Raw genomic sequence first — 17,858 nt, 5'->3', positions numbered from 1 at the left:
CTTTTATTTCAATATAAGTACACCCAGAATATTCTGCCTACAGCCATAATCTGGTCGAGATTAACACGCACTTATCAAAAACAAAGAGGATTCCGGGACTTGGGGTTTGCACACGACGCGCTTGTTCATAAAATTCCACACAGACCCATGGACAGTGGGCGGCCTCCACCAATGTCGCTCCCAAAGCTCGTGCCAATATACATATATATATATATATATATATATATATATATATATATATATATATATATATATATATATATATATATGAAAATGTCGAGCTAAATATATTTGTAAACTGAAAACTAACAATGCATTATACTTAATACAATAATAAAGCGTGGTAGCGGTGAAGCAGTCGCAAAGAAAAGAAACAAACGAACACGTGGATATGTTTACATTCGTGACGTCATGGAGATGAGGTGGTACGATGCAGCGTTGCCACATCTTCATCATTATTCAGGGCAAAAGAATAAAACTTCCCTCCTTTCTAATACGCCTTAAGTTTCATTCAAATGCTTGGAAGCTGCGTGATAAAATGTCAAACACCCATACTATTAAGAACATAAACGATTACACCCATGTGTTACGTAAGTGTTGTTCTAGAGTCCCCCCCCCAACCAAACCTCTCCCTTCACCGCGTCTGAACGTGTGAAAAGCTGCTCACAGGAAACACCAAAAATTCATTGAAAGAAATTGCTGAAAACATGCTGCGCACACCAATTTTACTGTACAATATAGAACTACGAAAATCGTCATCAATTTATTCCAGGAATGGACAGAGGACATGATGAGTGTAATTACCTAATATCATGTAATATTGAATATAGACACGCTTCGCTTCTCCAGAGGTTCTCACTGTTCTTGGCACTTTTGGTATACCTTGAGTGTGCCTTTATAGCAATCAGTAAACAACGCCACAACTTGGAGCATTACCGTTCAGAATATATATATATATATATATATATATATATATATATATATATATATATATATATATATATATATATGGCGAATAGTATGAAATATATATATATATATATATATATATATATATATATATATATATATATATATATATATACATAGCGTTAATGGGATGGCCTTGATTAGGGCCTTAGTTGCCCATGCCGTCTCGGCTAACATAAAAAATCCAACTTACAGGCGTCATTTCACACTAAATATCGGATTTATGTATTCTATCTATAAGCAATATTCATGAGCACCCTGTAAAATATATGGTTTACCGTGGGTTTCGCATATTCATATTTTCTGCCAAATGCATAACACACACATACATACACACACACACACACACACACATCCAATATTTTCACTTCTGAGAGAACTCTTGATGGGCTCAATCCATCTCATTCTGAAGCGTCCTGATGGTCGTCCACCTTAAAAGGTCCAGTTCGCCATGACACACCTCGTGCCTTCCATTCTTTGCACATACCCAGAACACCTTCGCTTGCAAGTGTATATATGTATGTATGCATGTGTGTGTGTGTGTGTGTGTGTGTGTGTGTGTGTGTGTGTGTGTGTGTGACGGCTATTTGTACACTTTGTGTATTGCGGGGAGAGTTATGTTGCCCCGTCTCTTAACACACCTATGCCAGGTACCTGCGTGCGCGTGTGTGTACTTATATGCGTGTGACTGGGTAGAGTTCGCCAGGTGTGGGCTACTATAGCGGGGTCCCCCCACCCGTGCTGAGGACAAAGAGCCTCCAGCATATAGTACCGCTGACCCTCGCGAGGGGGCAGCACTCAAATTTCACCCAACTGACGCACCGCAAGTGCAGGGGTCACGCAGCATTTGTCCTGACAGTGTCGTGCTTCGAGCATGTCGTACTTCAAGCGGAAGTTGTGCTCCACGTACCTGTCTTGGTGCATATGAAACATGTCGTGCTTGTGACAGGTGAACATGCGTAGTATAGGTATGATGCATTATAAGAAAAAAAATTACCACGTGACTTGCTACATACGATTCACGCACCGTCCGTCACACACACACACACACACACGAACTGTGTCGCCCTGCACGTGTTCAAGCTAGAGACAAGAATCTGCTGAGCGCTGCAAGACTACACAATCCCCATAGAGACACCGGCACTCTGGGAGTCGGGTAGCTGACGAGGATAGTCGCACACCATCCTAGCAACTGCGGCTCTTAAAAGCCCTGGACGGGAGCCCACGGCAGCCACCGGGGACCTGACTTAACCTGATCCAACTGCACCTCATGCATTCGCGTAACCCAACCTGATCCAGCCACACCTGCATTCGTATGATCTAACCTGATCCAGCCCCACCTGCATTCGTATGGTCTAACCTTACCCACCCGCATTTGCTGCATTCGTTTAATCTAATCTGATCCAGCTATACCTGTTACATTCATACGGCAATGTGATCCAGCCACACCTAATGCATTCGTAAAAACCCAACCTGAATCTCTAACCTCACCTAATGCATTAGTTTGACAACCTGATCCAGCCGCACACATATGCACATATAACCTGCCCTGATCCATACTTACCTAATACATTAGTAAGAAGATCCGACCTAAACTGAGCCATCAGCTGTCTAAACTAAAAAAAAAAAAAAAGTGGGGGTTTGACAAATGTAAGGTACACAGCCTCTATAAGCAATATTCTACTTACTTCGGCTAATACTACGGGTGTTACCGAACTCAGCCTGCAAGAGGTTAAACCGTGAGTGCAAAGTCACCTTTGTCGAGGCAAAATCATTGTCAGTACAGTCTTGTCAAAGAACTTCGCACTCTAAAGGAGTCCACATTCCCTGATAATGGAAGTAGTCAGCCTTAGGCTACAAGAGCCTCTAGAATGAGATGCTGAATAACACCAGGACCTTTTGACCTTCCTTGTCCCAGTTCTCTCTTCAGGCTCCAAGATATACACTCTTAATTTACTCCATGTATCCTCCACATCGAAAACCAACATTAAATCCTTCACCTACACTACCAGGACCTTCCTCCTCCTACCACCACTGACGTAAACAAAGATAACATCAAAACTTACCGGATTGGATCAAGACTTCGATGTCGGAGTCCGTGTCGTCGCCGAAATCCTCAGGGACGACCGTGGAGGCCTCGTCGTCGTCTTCGTTTTCGTCACTCATCGTGTCGTCACTAGCCACGTCCTCCACCTCCTCCCTCTTCTCCCCTTCGCTTCTGGAGACGGAGGAGGCGGTGGTGGCGGCGGCAGAGGGAATGGGGCGAGTGCTCGCCTCGCCCATGTTGGAGGAGGAGGATGCTTGTGATACCGTTCTATTGGGTCTCACTGTGATGGTATTGAAGTTTTGGTGGAGTTCTATTGCTGAAGGAAGGAGCAGAGTGGTAGCTTCCAAGGCCATCATCACGTCTTCCTCCTCCTCTTCCTCTCTGTACCTTTTTCTTTCCCCAGCGTCTCGCCTTTCGACTTTCCTTCGTTTCCTTTTTCTAAGGCCTTTGTATCTATTCGCCTCCTCGTCTGTATCAGAGTCAGACTGTGCAGGAAGGGCGGGCAGACGCGGATACTGTCCCTCACCTACCGGTGGGGTTATCTTGTATATGTCGAAGTCTCGGATATCTTCTCTGTAGCCCACGATGTCCCTCAAACGCCCGCCTTCCATCATGCCCAGGCCAGAGCTCTCAGCGGGTGTCGCACCACAACTGTCAACGTCACGGACAGGAGGAGGAGGCTCGGGCGGAAGCGGACGGTCGTCTTGAGGCGCAAGTGAATCTGTCGCGCGCACGTCAGTTGTGCTGGTGTGCGCGTTGGAGTTCATAGTGTACGCAGACCGAGATGCTGCACAAGGACGGCGCAGGTTAGTGTAGCTGTCCTCAGAGCGGGAGCGGCGAACACACTGACGCCGCCACCTCTGTCCACCGGACCCGCTGCCCGAGCTGCCAGGCGTCGCTACTTCCCGGGACCCCAGAACCGACCTGCCACGGAGACTGGTAGATAAGTCGGGACAGGTCACCTGAGTTGTCTCCAGACCCGATAGCTTCTGGTCAAAATCTGATGTCATATTCTGAGTTATGTGCGGAAGATTTATCTTCTGATCCACGTGGGAACACTTATCTTGGTCTAGCTGAGCACAGGTCAACTCATGGTCCACTTGACATGTCAGTTCCTCGACGTCGCTATGACTGGTCAACTCCTGACCTGACTCCCTAGATACAGCCAGGCTGTCAACATCAGGACGGGCTGCTTCTTCAGCCACGTCAGCAGTGCAAGACTCATGGGGCACCTCAGGATACCTGCCAACCTGGCTCAACCCAGGAGAGCTCAGCCCCTGGTATGTGGAGGCACAGACATCAAGCAGTGAGGACGAGGATGACTGGGCAGCTACGTGACCTTGGTCGAGGGGCGCCTGGGGCGGCGGTAGACAGCCGTCCCACCACTCGCGGGCGGCTGGAGGCGTCTCTGACGGGGATGGGGCCGAGGGCAGTGTACCTCCCAAAGGAAAAGTGACAGAGCAGGTCCTAGCATTCCACGATGCAGTGCAGCTGGATGACATCAACGGTGATGACTGTGAGGACTTGGGGGTGTCGAGCACCATCCACACTCCATCGGCATCAGGCACGCCCGCGACAGCATCAACGGGGAACTGATGAACACGTGAGCGTCGGTCCTGTGTGTCCGCATCGCTCCCACGGTTTACCTTCCGCCCATCCTCCTCGTTAAGCCTCCAACAACTGGTCTGGTCACAGCGGCGGCCAGGGGGATCATGGGAGATGTTCCCTTCAGCGTGACGACAAACACTCCCTTCCTGGGCGTGGCTGAGGGCGCTGGTGCTGGCATGGGTAAGGTCCCTGTTGACCATCAGGTCGGAGTGGCTATGACGGTGATGGGGGTCAACGCCCACCGCCCGCCAAAGCGAATGGGACAGTAGGCTGCCCATCACGCTCACCATGTACACCTGACCTATCGCTACACGCGACGCTGCTTCAGCCACACCACATCAAGAAAACACACTTCTCTATACTTCTGGCCGTCTGTAAATATCTGAAGTCCTCCTTTGTGCAGGGAAAAAAAAAGTAGTTCGGGGAAATTCCCTTTCCACATCAGAGTCACGTTGTTATCAGATGTTCTCAATCGTAGCGAGTCACTTGTTGCTCACGACGAGGGAGACCTGGAGACTGTCTGGGGGGAATCATGCCACCACGTAAGGGAGAGACGACACCATACTTAATTATTCATATACATATACGTACAGTTTATTCAGTTTTCAGTAACAAATACCACCACCATAAAGCACAACACACATTCAATGTCTGTTGAGGCTTTATTGTGTAAAGTTCAATCATATGTGTCCTTGTGGAATTACCTATATGTACGGGGAAGGAGTTCTACACATCCGTATCCATAAACTGGGTACCTTGCTTAAGTTGGGATATATATATATATATATATATATATATATATATATATATATATATATATATATATATATATAGATAGATAGATAGATAGATACATAGATACATAGATACATAGATAGATAGAGAGATAGTTGAGAGAGAGAGAGAGAGAGAGAGAGAGAGAGAGAGAGAGAGAGAGAGAGAGAGAGAGAGAGAGAGAGAGAGAGCTGTGGTTTCGGTGCAACACACATAACAGAGAATGAGGTGAACGGCCTACATTCGTCTGTTCCTGACGCTACCTCACTAAAGCGGGAAACGGCTGCTTGTCGTTCCACTGCGAGTCACAAGTCATTTCCATGAGTCTCTCAAGGGGAGTCCATCAATTACCTCTAATCTTGCTAGGAGTTCAGCATCAAAGTCCCAGACGCCATATATATATATATATATATATATATATATATATATATATATATATATATATATATATATATATATGTATCCTTGGAACATATTACACGCGATTTCGTTTATAAGGATCAGTCGGAATTATAGCCTTAAATATTCCAAAACTACCATCCCAAACGGAGCGACCAGCCTCAACCAATCCGACATCACACGAGGGGAAGCCAGATGACCGACGCCAAGGTAAGACCACAGACAGAAGTCAGGCCCTCTAACGATCTTATCACTGGGCTCATTTTAGGTCGGCAAACAAGCCCCTCCAGTCAAGTTGGCCGCTTATGTGAAGGTAATGACGGGACACCGACGATTGGTAAAAAAAAAAAAAAAAAAAACCACTGTGGTCGCTGAGGTAAGGTTGACGATACAAGTGGTGAGGGATCAGGTATCGAACTCTCTCTCTCTCTCTCTCTCTCTCTCTCTCTCTCTCTCTCTCTCTCTCTCTCTCTCTCTCAAAAGTAAGGGTTCCTTGGGTAATTCAGATATGGAAGATGACGCTTGATAAGGAATGAGGCAGCAGAACTGTTGCTAGGCACGCTGTCTTCACAAGTGAGGCTGTGGAATCGTAGCTAGGAATGCTGTATAGACAAGTGAGACACAAGAGCGGATGTTTTCCTGACGAATGAGGCAGTGGAGTGGTTGCTAGGAATGTTGTACTGACCGAGACGAAAGAAAACGCAGCTAGGAATGTTGTATTGACGACAGAGGCTGTGGCACGGTTGCTAGGAACGCCGTAGCGACAAGTGAGGCAGCGGTACAGTTGCCTAGGAATGCTGTATTGACGAGTGAGACAGCAGAATGGTTCCTGGGATCGCCGCACCGAGTGAGGCAGCGGCACTGTTGCTAGGAATGCTATACTGACGAATGAGACAGAGGTAAGGCTGTTAGGCCGTATCGACCAGTGAGGCGGTAGTACGGCTACTAGGCTCGTTGCCTTAGCAAATGAGACAGCAGAACGGTTGCTTAGGAACACCGTGAAGACGAGAGACGAGACATCTATACAGTACAACGATTTGATTGGATCTTACTAAAGAATGAACTAGACAGCAAAACCGCTGCTAGGAACACCGTCTAGACCAGCTGAATGGAAGAAAAGGGGGCCAGGTCGAAGTACGCAAGATGCCGTACAAGTTGGGTGAGAAAAAAGATCGGCTAAAGTTGCCATTGTGAAGATCCGATGGTATATATATAAAAAAAAAATCGCATTACTAAGTCATTCAGGTAGAGCAGTTGGCAATGACACTGCAGCAGATGTTGCTCAATCAGCTGAACGGTTGCTAAGGACGCCATGTGGGTGATTTAAATAGCATGAACGGTTGCTAAGGAAGCCGTAGTAGAGTGATGGTAGAATACCACACCGGAGGGTCAGGCTAGTCCTTACTCAAGAGTAATTAAGGCGAGGTTCTGTCCAAAGGCAAGGCTAGCACGTAGCGCTCACGGAAGGAAAATCTAGTGTTACGAAGAACGAGTTGTTTGAATTACGTGTTGTCAAACGATAAGTAAAAGATGGAGAGACTGCATACTTGTGGATTGAAGGCCAACACCTCACGTGCTGAAACGAAAAAAAAAAAACAACAGATACCTGGACCAAAGGAGTGCTACATGACAGCCACTGAAGTGTTGGTTCACTGTGCAGCTGTCACTTACCCTCCCGATACACAGATGAATAGTTACAACAATATACTCATCTTCCCGGTCGGTGGCTGCCTTCCCCTTACTCCCTACCACGGGATGATTAACATGGGAGACGACCATAGGGGAACCCAACGTGGGAGCTCAATGATTAGTATTTGTAGTTATAAATGACACCTTGTGGTAACCACAATTTATAATCATTATGATTTCGGTTGTTGTGACTATTTGGTTGAGCCCTATGATCCTCCCCCTCCTCCTCCTCCTCCTCCTATTCTGTTCCACTCCTAATATTCTCTCGCTCACCGCACACAGAAGAATCCTCCAACAATCCCCTTCCCAAAGTCATCAATTTCCAAAACCAGTCCCACAGTCAACTCTCCGAGAAAGTTCTTCACAGCTTCATCCGGGCAGCTGGTGCGAACCTGCGGGCGGGTAGGCAGCAAAGGGAGACCCTGTAGCAGTGTGTGGGGGTACACCATCCCACACATGACTACCCAGGACTAGGTCAAGGTAACTCGGGATAAGTGCAAACACCTCACTAACGTCACCACGAGCCTTGTCGTGCCCACCCTACAAGCCAGGTGCCAAGGATCAGCTTCACCTACCCACACCGGCACACACCCTACCTACTGCTGGTTACGGTTACCACACCCCCATACATCGCTGTTACAGTGCATCTGATTCAAAGACGCTGACACACTTTAGAAAAAGGAATGACCGTGTTACGACACTGCTTCGGAAAGTCTTCCGATCGCGCCGAGAAATTCGATAAGACGTTACCTAGTTACCTATCGAACTGTGGCTTGAGGCCACAGTTGTGTACATGTGAGTGTATGTGTGTGTGGGGTGTAAAGAGATGTCAATAATTTACAAACCCCACAGTAAACTGGTAAGGTCCTGCCTGACAAGCGAAGAACACTGGACAAACTGTGAAGAGCATGAGCTTTGGAATGATGAGAACGTGAAGAGTACACAGGAGATGCGTATGGCATTAAGAATCAAAGGAAAGCAAAGCCTCAATACGATACAGCTGGGGGTTCTGAATGCCGCTTGCATGGGGAACGGATCTGGGGTGGAATGCTCGCTGGAGTATAAATAAACAACCACGGCAGGTGTGGTGTACAAGGGTTCAAGACGCTGAGGTGCTGACACTTAAATGTGAAATGCACATCACTTGAAATATGTGGAATACCTTTATGACCAAACATACTTCGTGAAAAATAGGATACGACAAAGGCAAATAAATGAAAACAATACCAATTTATACGACGAATCTGATGTGTGTGTGTGTGTGTGTGTGTGTGTGTGGGAGCCAACATCCATCACAGCGGGGATGTGAATGGCAGCTCGATCGCTCGACGAGTCCTCCTCTTACCCTTCCCGACCGACACCACGGGAACCCGTCCGCTGCCAGGAAGAAGCCGCTGGGCAACCCCACGCGAACCCTCCATGACCTGCCAGAAACGTGACGGTATGCTCGGTCTCGGGGGGGAAGGGGGGGGGGGCAACATGGCAGTATGCTCAGTCTGGCGCCAAACACTAGGGATGTGTGCTCGCTCTCGGGGCACGGCAACACAACCGAGTACAACAACGTGACTAGACTCGACCTAGAGGAAAAGCAACGTTGGAAGAAAAGGGACCACGTGGCAATAAAGCCTGGTAAGAAAAAAAAAAATAAAATAAAACGCGGTGGGGAAGAATTTGAGAGATTCCATTTTTCTGATTAAAAGGACAAAAAGTATAGGAGACAAGGACCAAACCTTGAGGAACATCGCTGTTGATGTTGACAAAGGGGGGGAAGACTGATCCGCCAACAAGGATAGATCGGCCAGAGAGGAAGCTAAATATGAGGGAGCGATGCGAGGGAGGGAAGCTAAAATAGGGGAGCTTAGAGATGAGATCCCGATGCCACACCCTGTCAAAAGCTTTGGATATATCGAGGGCACCTGGAGATGTCACAAAACGAGTCTACTGTCCAAAACGAGTCTACTTGGGTCAAAAACTAAGCTGACCCATGACATGAAAACAAACACTTTCACTGATTTCTTTGAACAGTACCTTTAGAGTTAGCCACCAACCTCACCGACAGTTGGTTGATTCTATGGGTCTATCGCCTGCCACGGTATCGCCTGCCACGGTCATTGTGACCGCCACCGTCAACTTATAACCACTACTTGAAAAAATCTTCTTCAACAGAATGACGTTGATAGCCTTCATGAACTGACCCAAGCATAAAACCCAAACTAACATAGAGGCGCTTACGACGGAATCGTGTACCAAGCGAGAGCATACACGGTCTTACGATCATACTGAAACATATGAAGGAAAGTCGAGTGTTCACGGTTATTCATAAGGTAGCCATCAATTGACTTCACGATCGTAATGACCTTGGCAGTCGACAGGCCTAAAGTCCGGACAACCTACCAACGAGGCACAGAATGTGTGATATATTACACTCAATCTGGGGTACACAATGGCGCTGATACGCTCAATACAGGGCACAACACTTTAACAGCTTACTCAATCCAGGACACATTAAACGGATGGAACGCTTCGTCAGCAGCGCACCAAAGAGATGAATTTAATGTTCAGTCACAGGCACATGAAAACAACCACACACACACACACACACACACACACACACACACACACACACACACACGATATTACGATGGTAAAAAGAAAAATACAGCAAACGTGCTTGTTTTTTGCTACTCAGCATTTCAAAAATATACATCTTTGGTTCTGAAGCAATGCGGAGCACATTCGTAAACTCCGAAATTCGAATTCATCATATCAAAATTTTACCATCAAAAGTGACCCATAAAGCGGTGCCCCGCCATATACGATTGAGAAATGGTGATGGATGGGACTGGCCACACTTCGTTATTACTCACACCGTACCCTTGCTATTAGGATGCGTCTGATGATCTCCCCCCCCCCCCCATCCTTTAATAAGGGTCCTATTTCATTAACGCCTAGAGTACGACGTTCTGACTCTTGGGTATGATGGACTGACCTCTGACCTCACGCTTACGGGCCAAGTCAAAGACCAGCTCAGGCCTTCCAGAAGCCAAGGGTAGTTAATGGTCTTTATCATGGGCTTGGGATGAACTGAAATTAATATCAATTTTGCGGGGGTGTTTGTTCCTGGATGAAGCCCAAGTTAGTCGTAATTCACAAAAAGTTCTTCCTAATACTTGATATGAATTATGTTTTTCACCTATCTTCAAGTGTTTGCTTGAAGCTATTTCCAAAAATATTACATATTTGAGCAATAATCCTCAAAGCATCACTGTGTTCGTACGTACATAAAGTATCCAATAACAAACCACATTCATAAGCAGGTTGTATTCACCCAAACTCCTCCACGGAACTAAAGGCTTAAAGCCAACAATTTCACAAGGCGAGAGAGAGAGAGAGAGAGAGAGAGAGAGAGAGAGAGAGAGAGAGAGAGAGAGAGAGAGAGAAGAGGACACACTGCACAAACTTCCGTCACGGCACGGGAGCATGATAGTTCCCTGAGGCCGAGGCTTCGCTATCAAGCTCGCTACGGGGCACGACCACCAAGCCAGAATACTCTCTCGGCTGAACCAGCGCAAATACCTATCGTGACATTGTGCTCCGGGGCGGGCCTCGCTAGGCGAGAGAGAACGCTCAGTAACGGGTACTCCATGATGACGTCATCTGTCGAAATAGCATCAAAGGGAAAGGAGAGGAATTAATCATACGTCAGGGACCATATATGTAATGATAGTATTTTTGGCCTTAAAATCAACATGAACACTTGAGGGTATTTAAGTTTCTTTGATTGTCAGTTATGAAGTTATGACTTGACGCTCGCTGACGAACCTCATGACCCTTGCAATGGATTAGGCTTAAAAGTCCCCAGCGAGCAACCAACCAATTTACACGTTTGAAATATACGCGAGACATGAAACCAAACCACGGGCTAAAGACGAGTCTATGTGTGTCTCTGTCTCAGTCAGTAAAAGTGTGTTTGTCTCGGCGTTGGTGACTGTCGTTGTCTGTCTCTTTGTTGACAAGTTGGGAGCAGGGGGGGGGGGGATAGCCTCGCCAGTGGCGGGAAAAAACCCAAAACACTAACCCCCTCCCTCACCACCACATTAAATCCCCCTCTCTCCCCTCCACACTAGCCCCTTCCCATCCCACCACAATAAGCCCCTCCCTCCCAACCACACCATCTATCGCAACTGGTCAATGCCGCCAGTCCACGCCACGCCCAGCGATTCTTGCCTCCTCCCCAGCACTTCCTCACACATCTCATATCAGCTACCTTGTCCTAATAAAAACACGACGTCAACTAAATTCCCTGCACATCCAGTCAGTTCCACCACTGTTACGCTCTGCGACACCTGCAACCGTGTATCTAAACCTGCACCCGTGCACCTACATCAGCGAAGCTTCATTTCAAACCTTAATCCCTATGCACTCTCACTCGTCTGACCTACCCTACACCCACACAGCCCCTCTCTCCCTAATCACGTAGCTCTAGAAAAGAAAAGAAACGAAAAAAAAAAAAACTTCCCCATCCCATGACGTCAAAGGCCTCAAGCCTTGACGAAAGATCGGTGATGTATGGCTGAGGGCCATACGTGGGCAGACAGGTGGTAAGCTTAGGGTAGGACGCAGGAGGGAAAGTATGCGAGGAAGGCGCAGAGGAACGGAGAAGTATATGGGAGGTGGGTAACCTGTGGGCGTGAGGAACATAAACGGGGATATTTCCCCGGCGAGTGTTCCCGCCACAGGAGCCAAAACCAGTCCCCTCCAACACCAGGAGAGCCTACATACCGACCCCTGAAGCGACTATACGACCCGGTCCAAGACGGTATAGTAGCACACACGTGCACGACTGTCTAGCTCAGAGCTCAAGATGCAGTAGGAGGTACAAGGTGTCTGTTCTGCCACTGCTCCACTCCTTTGCCCTCTCCCATCACCGGCACCGTGCACTGCTACTCGCTCCACCTCCACTAAATTCCCGTGCCTGTGGCCCACCATCTACCACACTCACCATCATCACCACCATAACTAGAGCGACGATCGATGCCGTATCATCACTACCAACCATCACTCCACCATAACTACCATCGCACTTTACCCCTACCCCTATAGACCCATGACAAACACATCCGCTATCACTCCTAGCAACCTTAATAAGTATGATTACCAATATATCTCATCACCAACACCAGGTCTGGACGTGGGGGGGAGGGGAAGGTGCTGGAGAACACGTTCTCCAGCAGCAACAGCAGCAGCAGCCCACCGCCGCCACCGCCACCTGCCTCACCCCACCACCTAGGCAACAAGGTAGCCCGGCCACCATCCTAGCAACAGTGACATCCGCACCCAGACCATAGTCCCAGACCCAGTTATCAGCACCACTCTCAACCCTACACATACAGACACAAAAACACACACACATATAAGCAGTCCCAGCGGTCTGACCGGCTGCTGCACAGCTGCACTAGTGCGACCACCCTCGGCTGAGCTAAACCAAGAAGCAGCAGGGGTAGATGTACGTGACAAGACTCAGGCACATCCTGGAAGGTATTCCCCAAACTTTACACCGTCATGTCACGTGTGTGGTTCCCAACATACGGGACTCGGGGACTGGAGGGAGGGAGGGAGACGCAGCCATGCTATCTTCACCATCATCATTACCACATCCTCATGCCCACCCACCACCACCGCCGCCATCACCCTCCGCACCACCACACTTCAGTCCATCCTCCCACACTGCCCGTCAACCGAGGCCTCTCACCTCCCCGTTCATGAGGTCACCACCACCACCACCACCTCCACCTCCACTGCCGTAAGCTGCATCATCAACACATCTGTCGTCTGCACACCTGTTCCCACTTGAAAAGACGTAGCCATTCCATAACCACACTGTGATGTGATTATCAATGACACCATAAACCAACGCCATAATTATCACCATCAGATCATCAGTCACCATCAATTCATCATCACCATCTCCATTTCACCACCACTATCATGGACAAAATCCCCAGCAGACACTCCCACTACACCATCCCATCACTACAATCATCCTCAGAGTCCCCCATCACCATCACCACCATCCCCAAAAATCCCAACCAAACACTCCTGCTGCACTGTACCATCACCATCCCGACTCGCTCCCACCATCACCATCGCATCATCAACGTATTCACCCACCGCTCCGGCTTCCTGCTACTTCTTGCCCTCTCGAGTATTTATACCTGCGGCACTTACGTCACAACACACACACACACACACACACACACTTCCCGTCTACCCACACACGTCTAACCCCCCCTCCCCCCACTTCCTCTGGCTGGGGTATCCCCACTCCCCCACTCTCTAGCCTGTGGACTTTCCTCCCTAACATACTCTCTCTCTCTCTCTCTCTCTCTCTCTCTCTCTCTCTCTCTCTCTCTCTCTCTCTCTTCCATCTTTGTCCTAACAAAGACCTCAAACTTCCCCGTCCGATTCTCATAAAGACGGAAGGTAAAAGTTATATCCAGATCCACACCTCAACTATCTTTCTATGAACGTCTCACGGACATACGCGAAGGCTGTTTTTACTCGACCAAGCTCTAACTCACACTCCTACAAACTACCACTCGACCGAGACACACACACACACACACACACACACACACACACACACACACACACCTGGCACGTTACAAGAGAATCTTACCACTTCAGCCCGTGCCAAACTTGAATCACTTCTCAAAACAATTTAACCTGCAGTATCAAGATGCCAAGATGCAGCAGACGTCTGATGTGGTACTATCGCATTACCTACTGCACGACACCACTGGCCACTTCACCGTGCTATTCGCCACCCGGCAGTCCTCGAAGGTCTACCAGACCTGAGCTTTCAGATCCCCTCCACAACACCGCCCACACTCCTAAAGATACAGGAGAGAAAGCGGACGGTCCTAATCCAGTCAGGTCCGTCTTATACCCATCTCTCTCACTACCCAGGATAAGGGATAGAGAAGCTCTGCTGGCTTCCAAGTCCTCCTAGGCCCTAAATCTTTAATATAGCAATACCCACCCCCAACCCGAGTTCCATGCTTCCCACTAAATGCATGGGGAGGGTCAGCCGATATACCCTTAAATGCCACATTCATTTCCGCTGTCTGTTCCCAATCATTGCACCGGCTTAAAACATTACAAAATTTCAATAAAGTTGCCGAAACTTAAATGTAATGAAATCCTACCCGAGGCTACGAATGAGTATGGTTCGCTTGGTCATGAATAATAAGATAGCCCTCTTAACCATTTTCTGTACTCCATGCTTTCCTTTACATTTATCTTCCGTTTTCTCTGACCTCACCCTCCATTGAAAACCAAGGAAAGACGTCTGTGCGACAGAGATAAGACTGAAGCTTGATGAAGACATCAGCAATACTCTGAGTTCGTTCACCAATAAATACAAGTTTGCTAAAAATTATCAGGACACATTTTACCTCCGTGTGGCAAGGCATCACCTCAGAGCCAGGTGTGTGTGGCGGTGTTGGTGGCAGCGGCGGTTAAGGAGCGGTGACTCATCAAGCGTTTGTGTGGTGGTCACGGTTCCTCGCTCGTTGCCCACCTGGCAATCGCTATATCTCAAGATTTGCCACTACGCGACGTACTCCACAGCGCCTGAAACTTTTTCACCATTTTATCGTCGAAAATGATTGTGAGCAGGTGTTTTATAGCTTTGAGAGCAAGAGCACAATCCTTGCGCACGACGGCACGATCCTTTGGGTACGATAGCTTAGTGCTGAAGCGTCAGGTCAAAAGTCAGACCGTTATACTCAAGAGTCGTATGGTCGTCGAACTGAAGGTTCGCGCCATTTGAACTCGAGAAGTTAATATTACTCAAGACTCGCAGCTGAACGTCGTTAACAGAAGAACCATATTTCAGAGAGCCAAACACCTCGCTTCACCTTGTTTGCTACAGACAAACAGCCATACGTTTATCTATGAGTCAACGAAATTACTGTCAACAGCAACGAACTCTTTTCTGCCATCTGGTGTTTTGCCTCACGTCCCCTAAACAGAACATCCTGGTTCGCCTGTGTCCTCTTCCTTCCTACCCCCCCCCCCCCCCCACCCCCTTGCAACAGGAACAACTCTCGCCCGTACCCTTAGCCTTCCCCCAGTCTCTCTCTCTCTCTCTCTCTCTCTCTCTCTCTCTCTCTCTCTCTCTCTCTCTCTCTCTCTCTCTCTCTCTCTCTCTCTCTCAAATGCACAACCGCAACATTTCTTCCTCGTCTTGGTGACTGACGTTCATATTAAGGTCACATTGACCTTCAGGTGACACACACACACACACACACACACACACATACACACACACACACACACACACACACACATACACACACACACGCACACACCTACGGATTAATTCACACTATTCATTTCACCCAAAATGGCATTTGACATGTGTTTCCCATGCCAAGTTGATCCTGATAAAAGGCTCAACATGAGTATACAACACCTCCCCGTAGCACACAAAATTGTAGGGGCACACACAAACACCCGCATTCTTCGCCTTACCTCAATTCTAACCTTCCCAACTAATCAGTCAGACAAACTACGCCGCTACAACTGATAACATTTTATTCATATTTTGTCTCGCTTATTATGGCACTCTAGGCAATGGGACACAGCGCGACGGTCCATCACGCCTGAATATCAAAACCCTTTCTCACGTGACCACATATACCAAGTTTGAATATATTTCTAATCAACACTTAGGATCATCTGTTCATACATCTACGAATACACTTATCTGAATTCTATAGCATCAATATAAATATATATATATATATATATATATATATATATATATATATATATATATATATATATATATATATATATATATATATAACTCTCCAAGTGACGAATCGCTGGTCGTTAGTAAGCGCCCAATTCCAACACCTGATAACGAAGACGTCACAGTACCACAGGTTCCCCAAGCACGCACCTATACCACCACACTCCCTCACAAGTAGGCGACGACTGAACTAGCCCAGCGAAAGCACAACCAAACTTATATAGCTGTGTGGATGGTGGTCACGTGCCCCATGACATACGTCAAGGGAAAGAGGGTTGGGTGGCAGGAGAGTTTACTGCTGCTGCTGCTGCTGCTGCGGTCTCATGATAATGTACACCACACTTCTGGAGAACTGTGCTGGACAGGAAAGACTAAAACCCGACTGGAACTCTCCTCCAAATGTTCAGCTCTCAAGCAGCTGCACCAGGAGCAAGAATAAATACCCAAAGCTCTGATTGGCTCCCGGATAGAGGATAGAAGGGTGCTTGGGATGGGGGGGGGGGATTGAGAGGAAATGGGGGAGGGGAAGGTGGGTGAAGAAATCGCCGACGCGCCACCAAACACGAATTGGTAATTTCCCCGGTTCCGAGAGCCTGACGTCTCCACACTAAAAAACTTGACCTTCATAACATACATACACACACGCAAAGGGGCAAAAAGTTAGATACTCGTGAATGACGTTAGACACGTACAAACATAATATCAATCTACCCTTGAAACAACTACAAAGATTTAGAAAGGAAAAAAAAAAGTATCTACAGAAAACGATAACCAAACACTTTCTTCTGTTAGCATATACTTCTAACTTGTTTCTTATAAATTCTGGATTAACGACCACTCGAACCTAACAACGTACGTACTAACATAGTCAACATATCTTGGACAATGTCTGTAAACATTTCTGTTGAAGCGAGGCAAGGGGGAGAAGAACAAAGCTACGTGGGCAGCAAACTCTGTGGAGGTGCTCCAGGAAGACCGGCAGTGCCAGTAACACGTGGCTGGCACATGGTAATAATGACATACCTACACCACCATCACCCTCTCTCTCTCTCTCTCTCTCTCTCTCTCTCTCTCTCTCTCTCTCTACTGGGTGAAAATAGCCTCCGCTAAAACTGGCAGGTTCAGCACGTCAGCTGTTTACCGTGGCACTACCACTATGTAGCGTGAGGAACTTAGCAACACTGCTAGGCTACTGCACCAGCTTGTTGAAACGATGAAAATCATATCTGAAAAACAACAGTTGTCTAAAGTTTGACCGAGAATTCAAAATTCAGAATATAATTTCAATGAAAATATCCCCGCAAGCCATCTTCCATATATATATATATATATATATATATATATATATATATATATATATATATATATATATATATATATATATATATACATATATGGCCTTTTATAATTATAAACAGAATGGTGTCCCATGCTTTTAACACGACACCAGTCGGTAAAAAAGGATATTCTTTGGCTGACAACACCTAACCTCACCTAAAATCAAACGTTTAAGGTAGAAAATCCCGATCGCGTTTTACGGTAAATTTATCA

The 17,858-nt window shown here is 47.2% G+C and overlaps 1 protein-coding gene across 2 annotated transcripts in view; it reads right to left on the bottom strand.

Moving 5' to 3' along the window:
• BNIP3 (BCL2 interacting protein 3) overlaps positions 1-16,707 on the bottom strand; it is a 67,951-nt gene extending 51,244 nt beyond the window's left edge. The window contains exons 1-2 of one of the 2 annotated variants that reach the window (XM_071683951.1): positions 16,458-16,707; positions 3,036-5,144 (exon numbers count right to left, since the gene is read on the bottom strand). In XM_071683951.1, the coding sequence (XP_071540052.1) occupies positions 3,036-4,914 (1,879 nt within the window). In that variant the 5' untranslated portion in view covers positions 4,915-5,144; positions 16,458-16,707. The remainder of the gene's footprint in view (positions 1-3,035; positions 5,145-16,457) is intronic. The other variant, XM_071683952.1, reaches the window with a different exon arrangement.
• Positions 16,708-17,858: the final 1,151 nt, after the last annotated feature.

This window comes from Panulirus ornatus, chromosome 37, assembly GCF_036320965.1.
Source record: "Panulirus ornatus isolate Po-2019 chromosome 37, ASM3632096v1, whole genome shotgun sequence".
In the NCBI taxonomy this organism is placed as follows: Eukaryota; Metazoa; Arthropoda; class Malacostraca; order Decapoda; family Palinuridae; genus Panulirus; species Panulirus ornatus.
The sequence above is the reverse complement of the archived record's forward strand: the minus strand, read 5'-3'. Positions and strand labels throughout refer to the sequence as shown.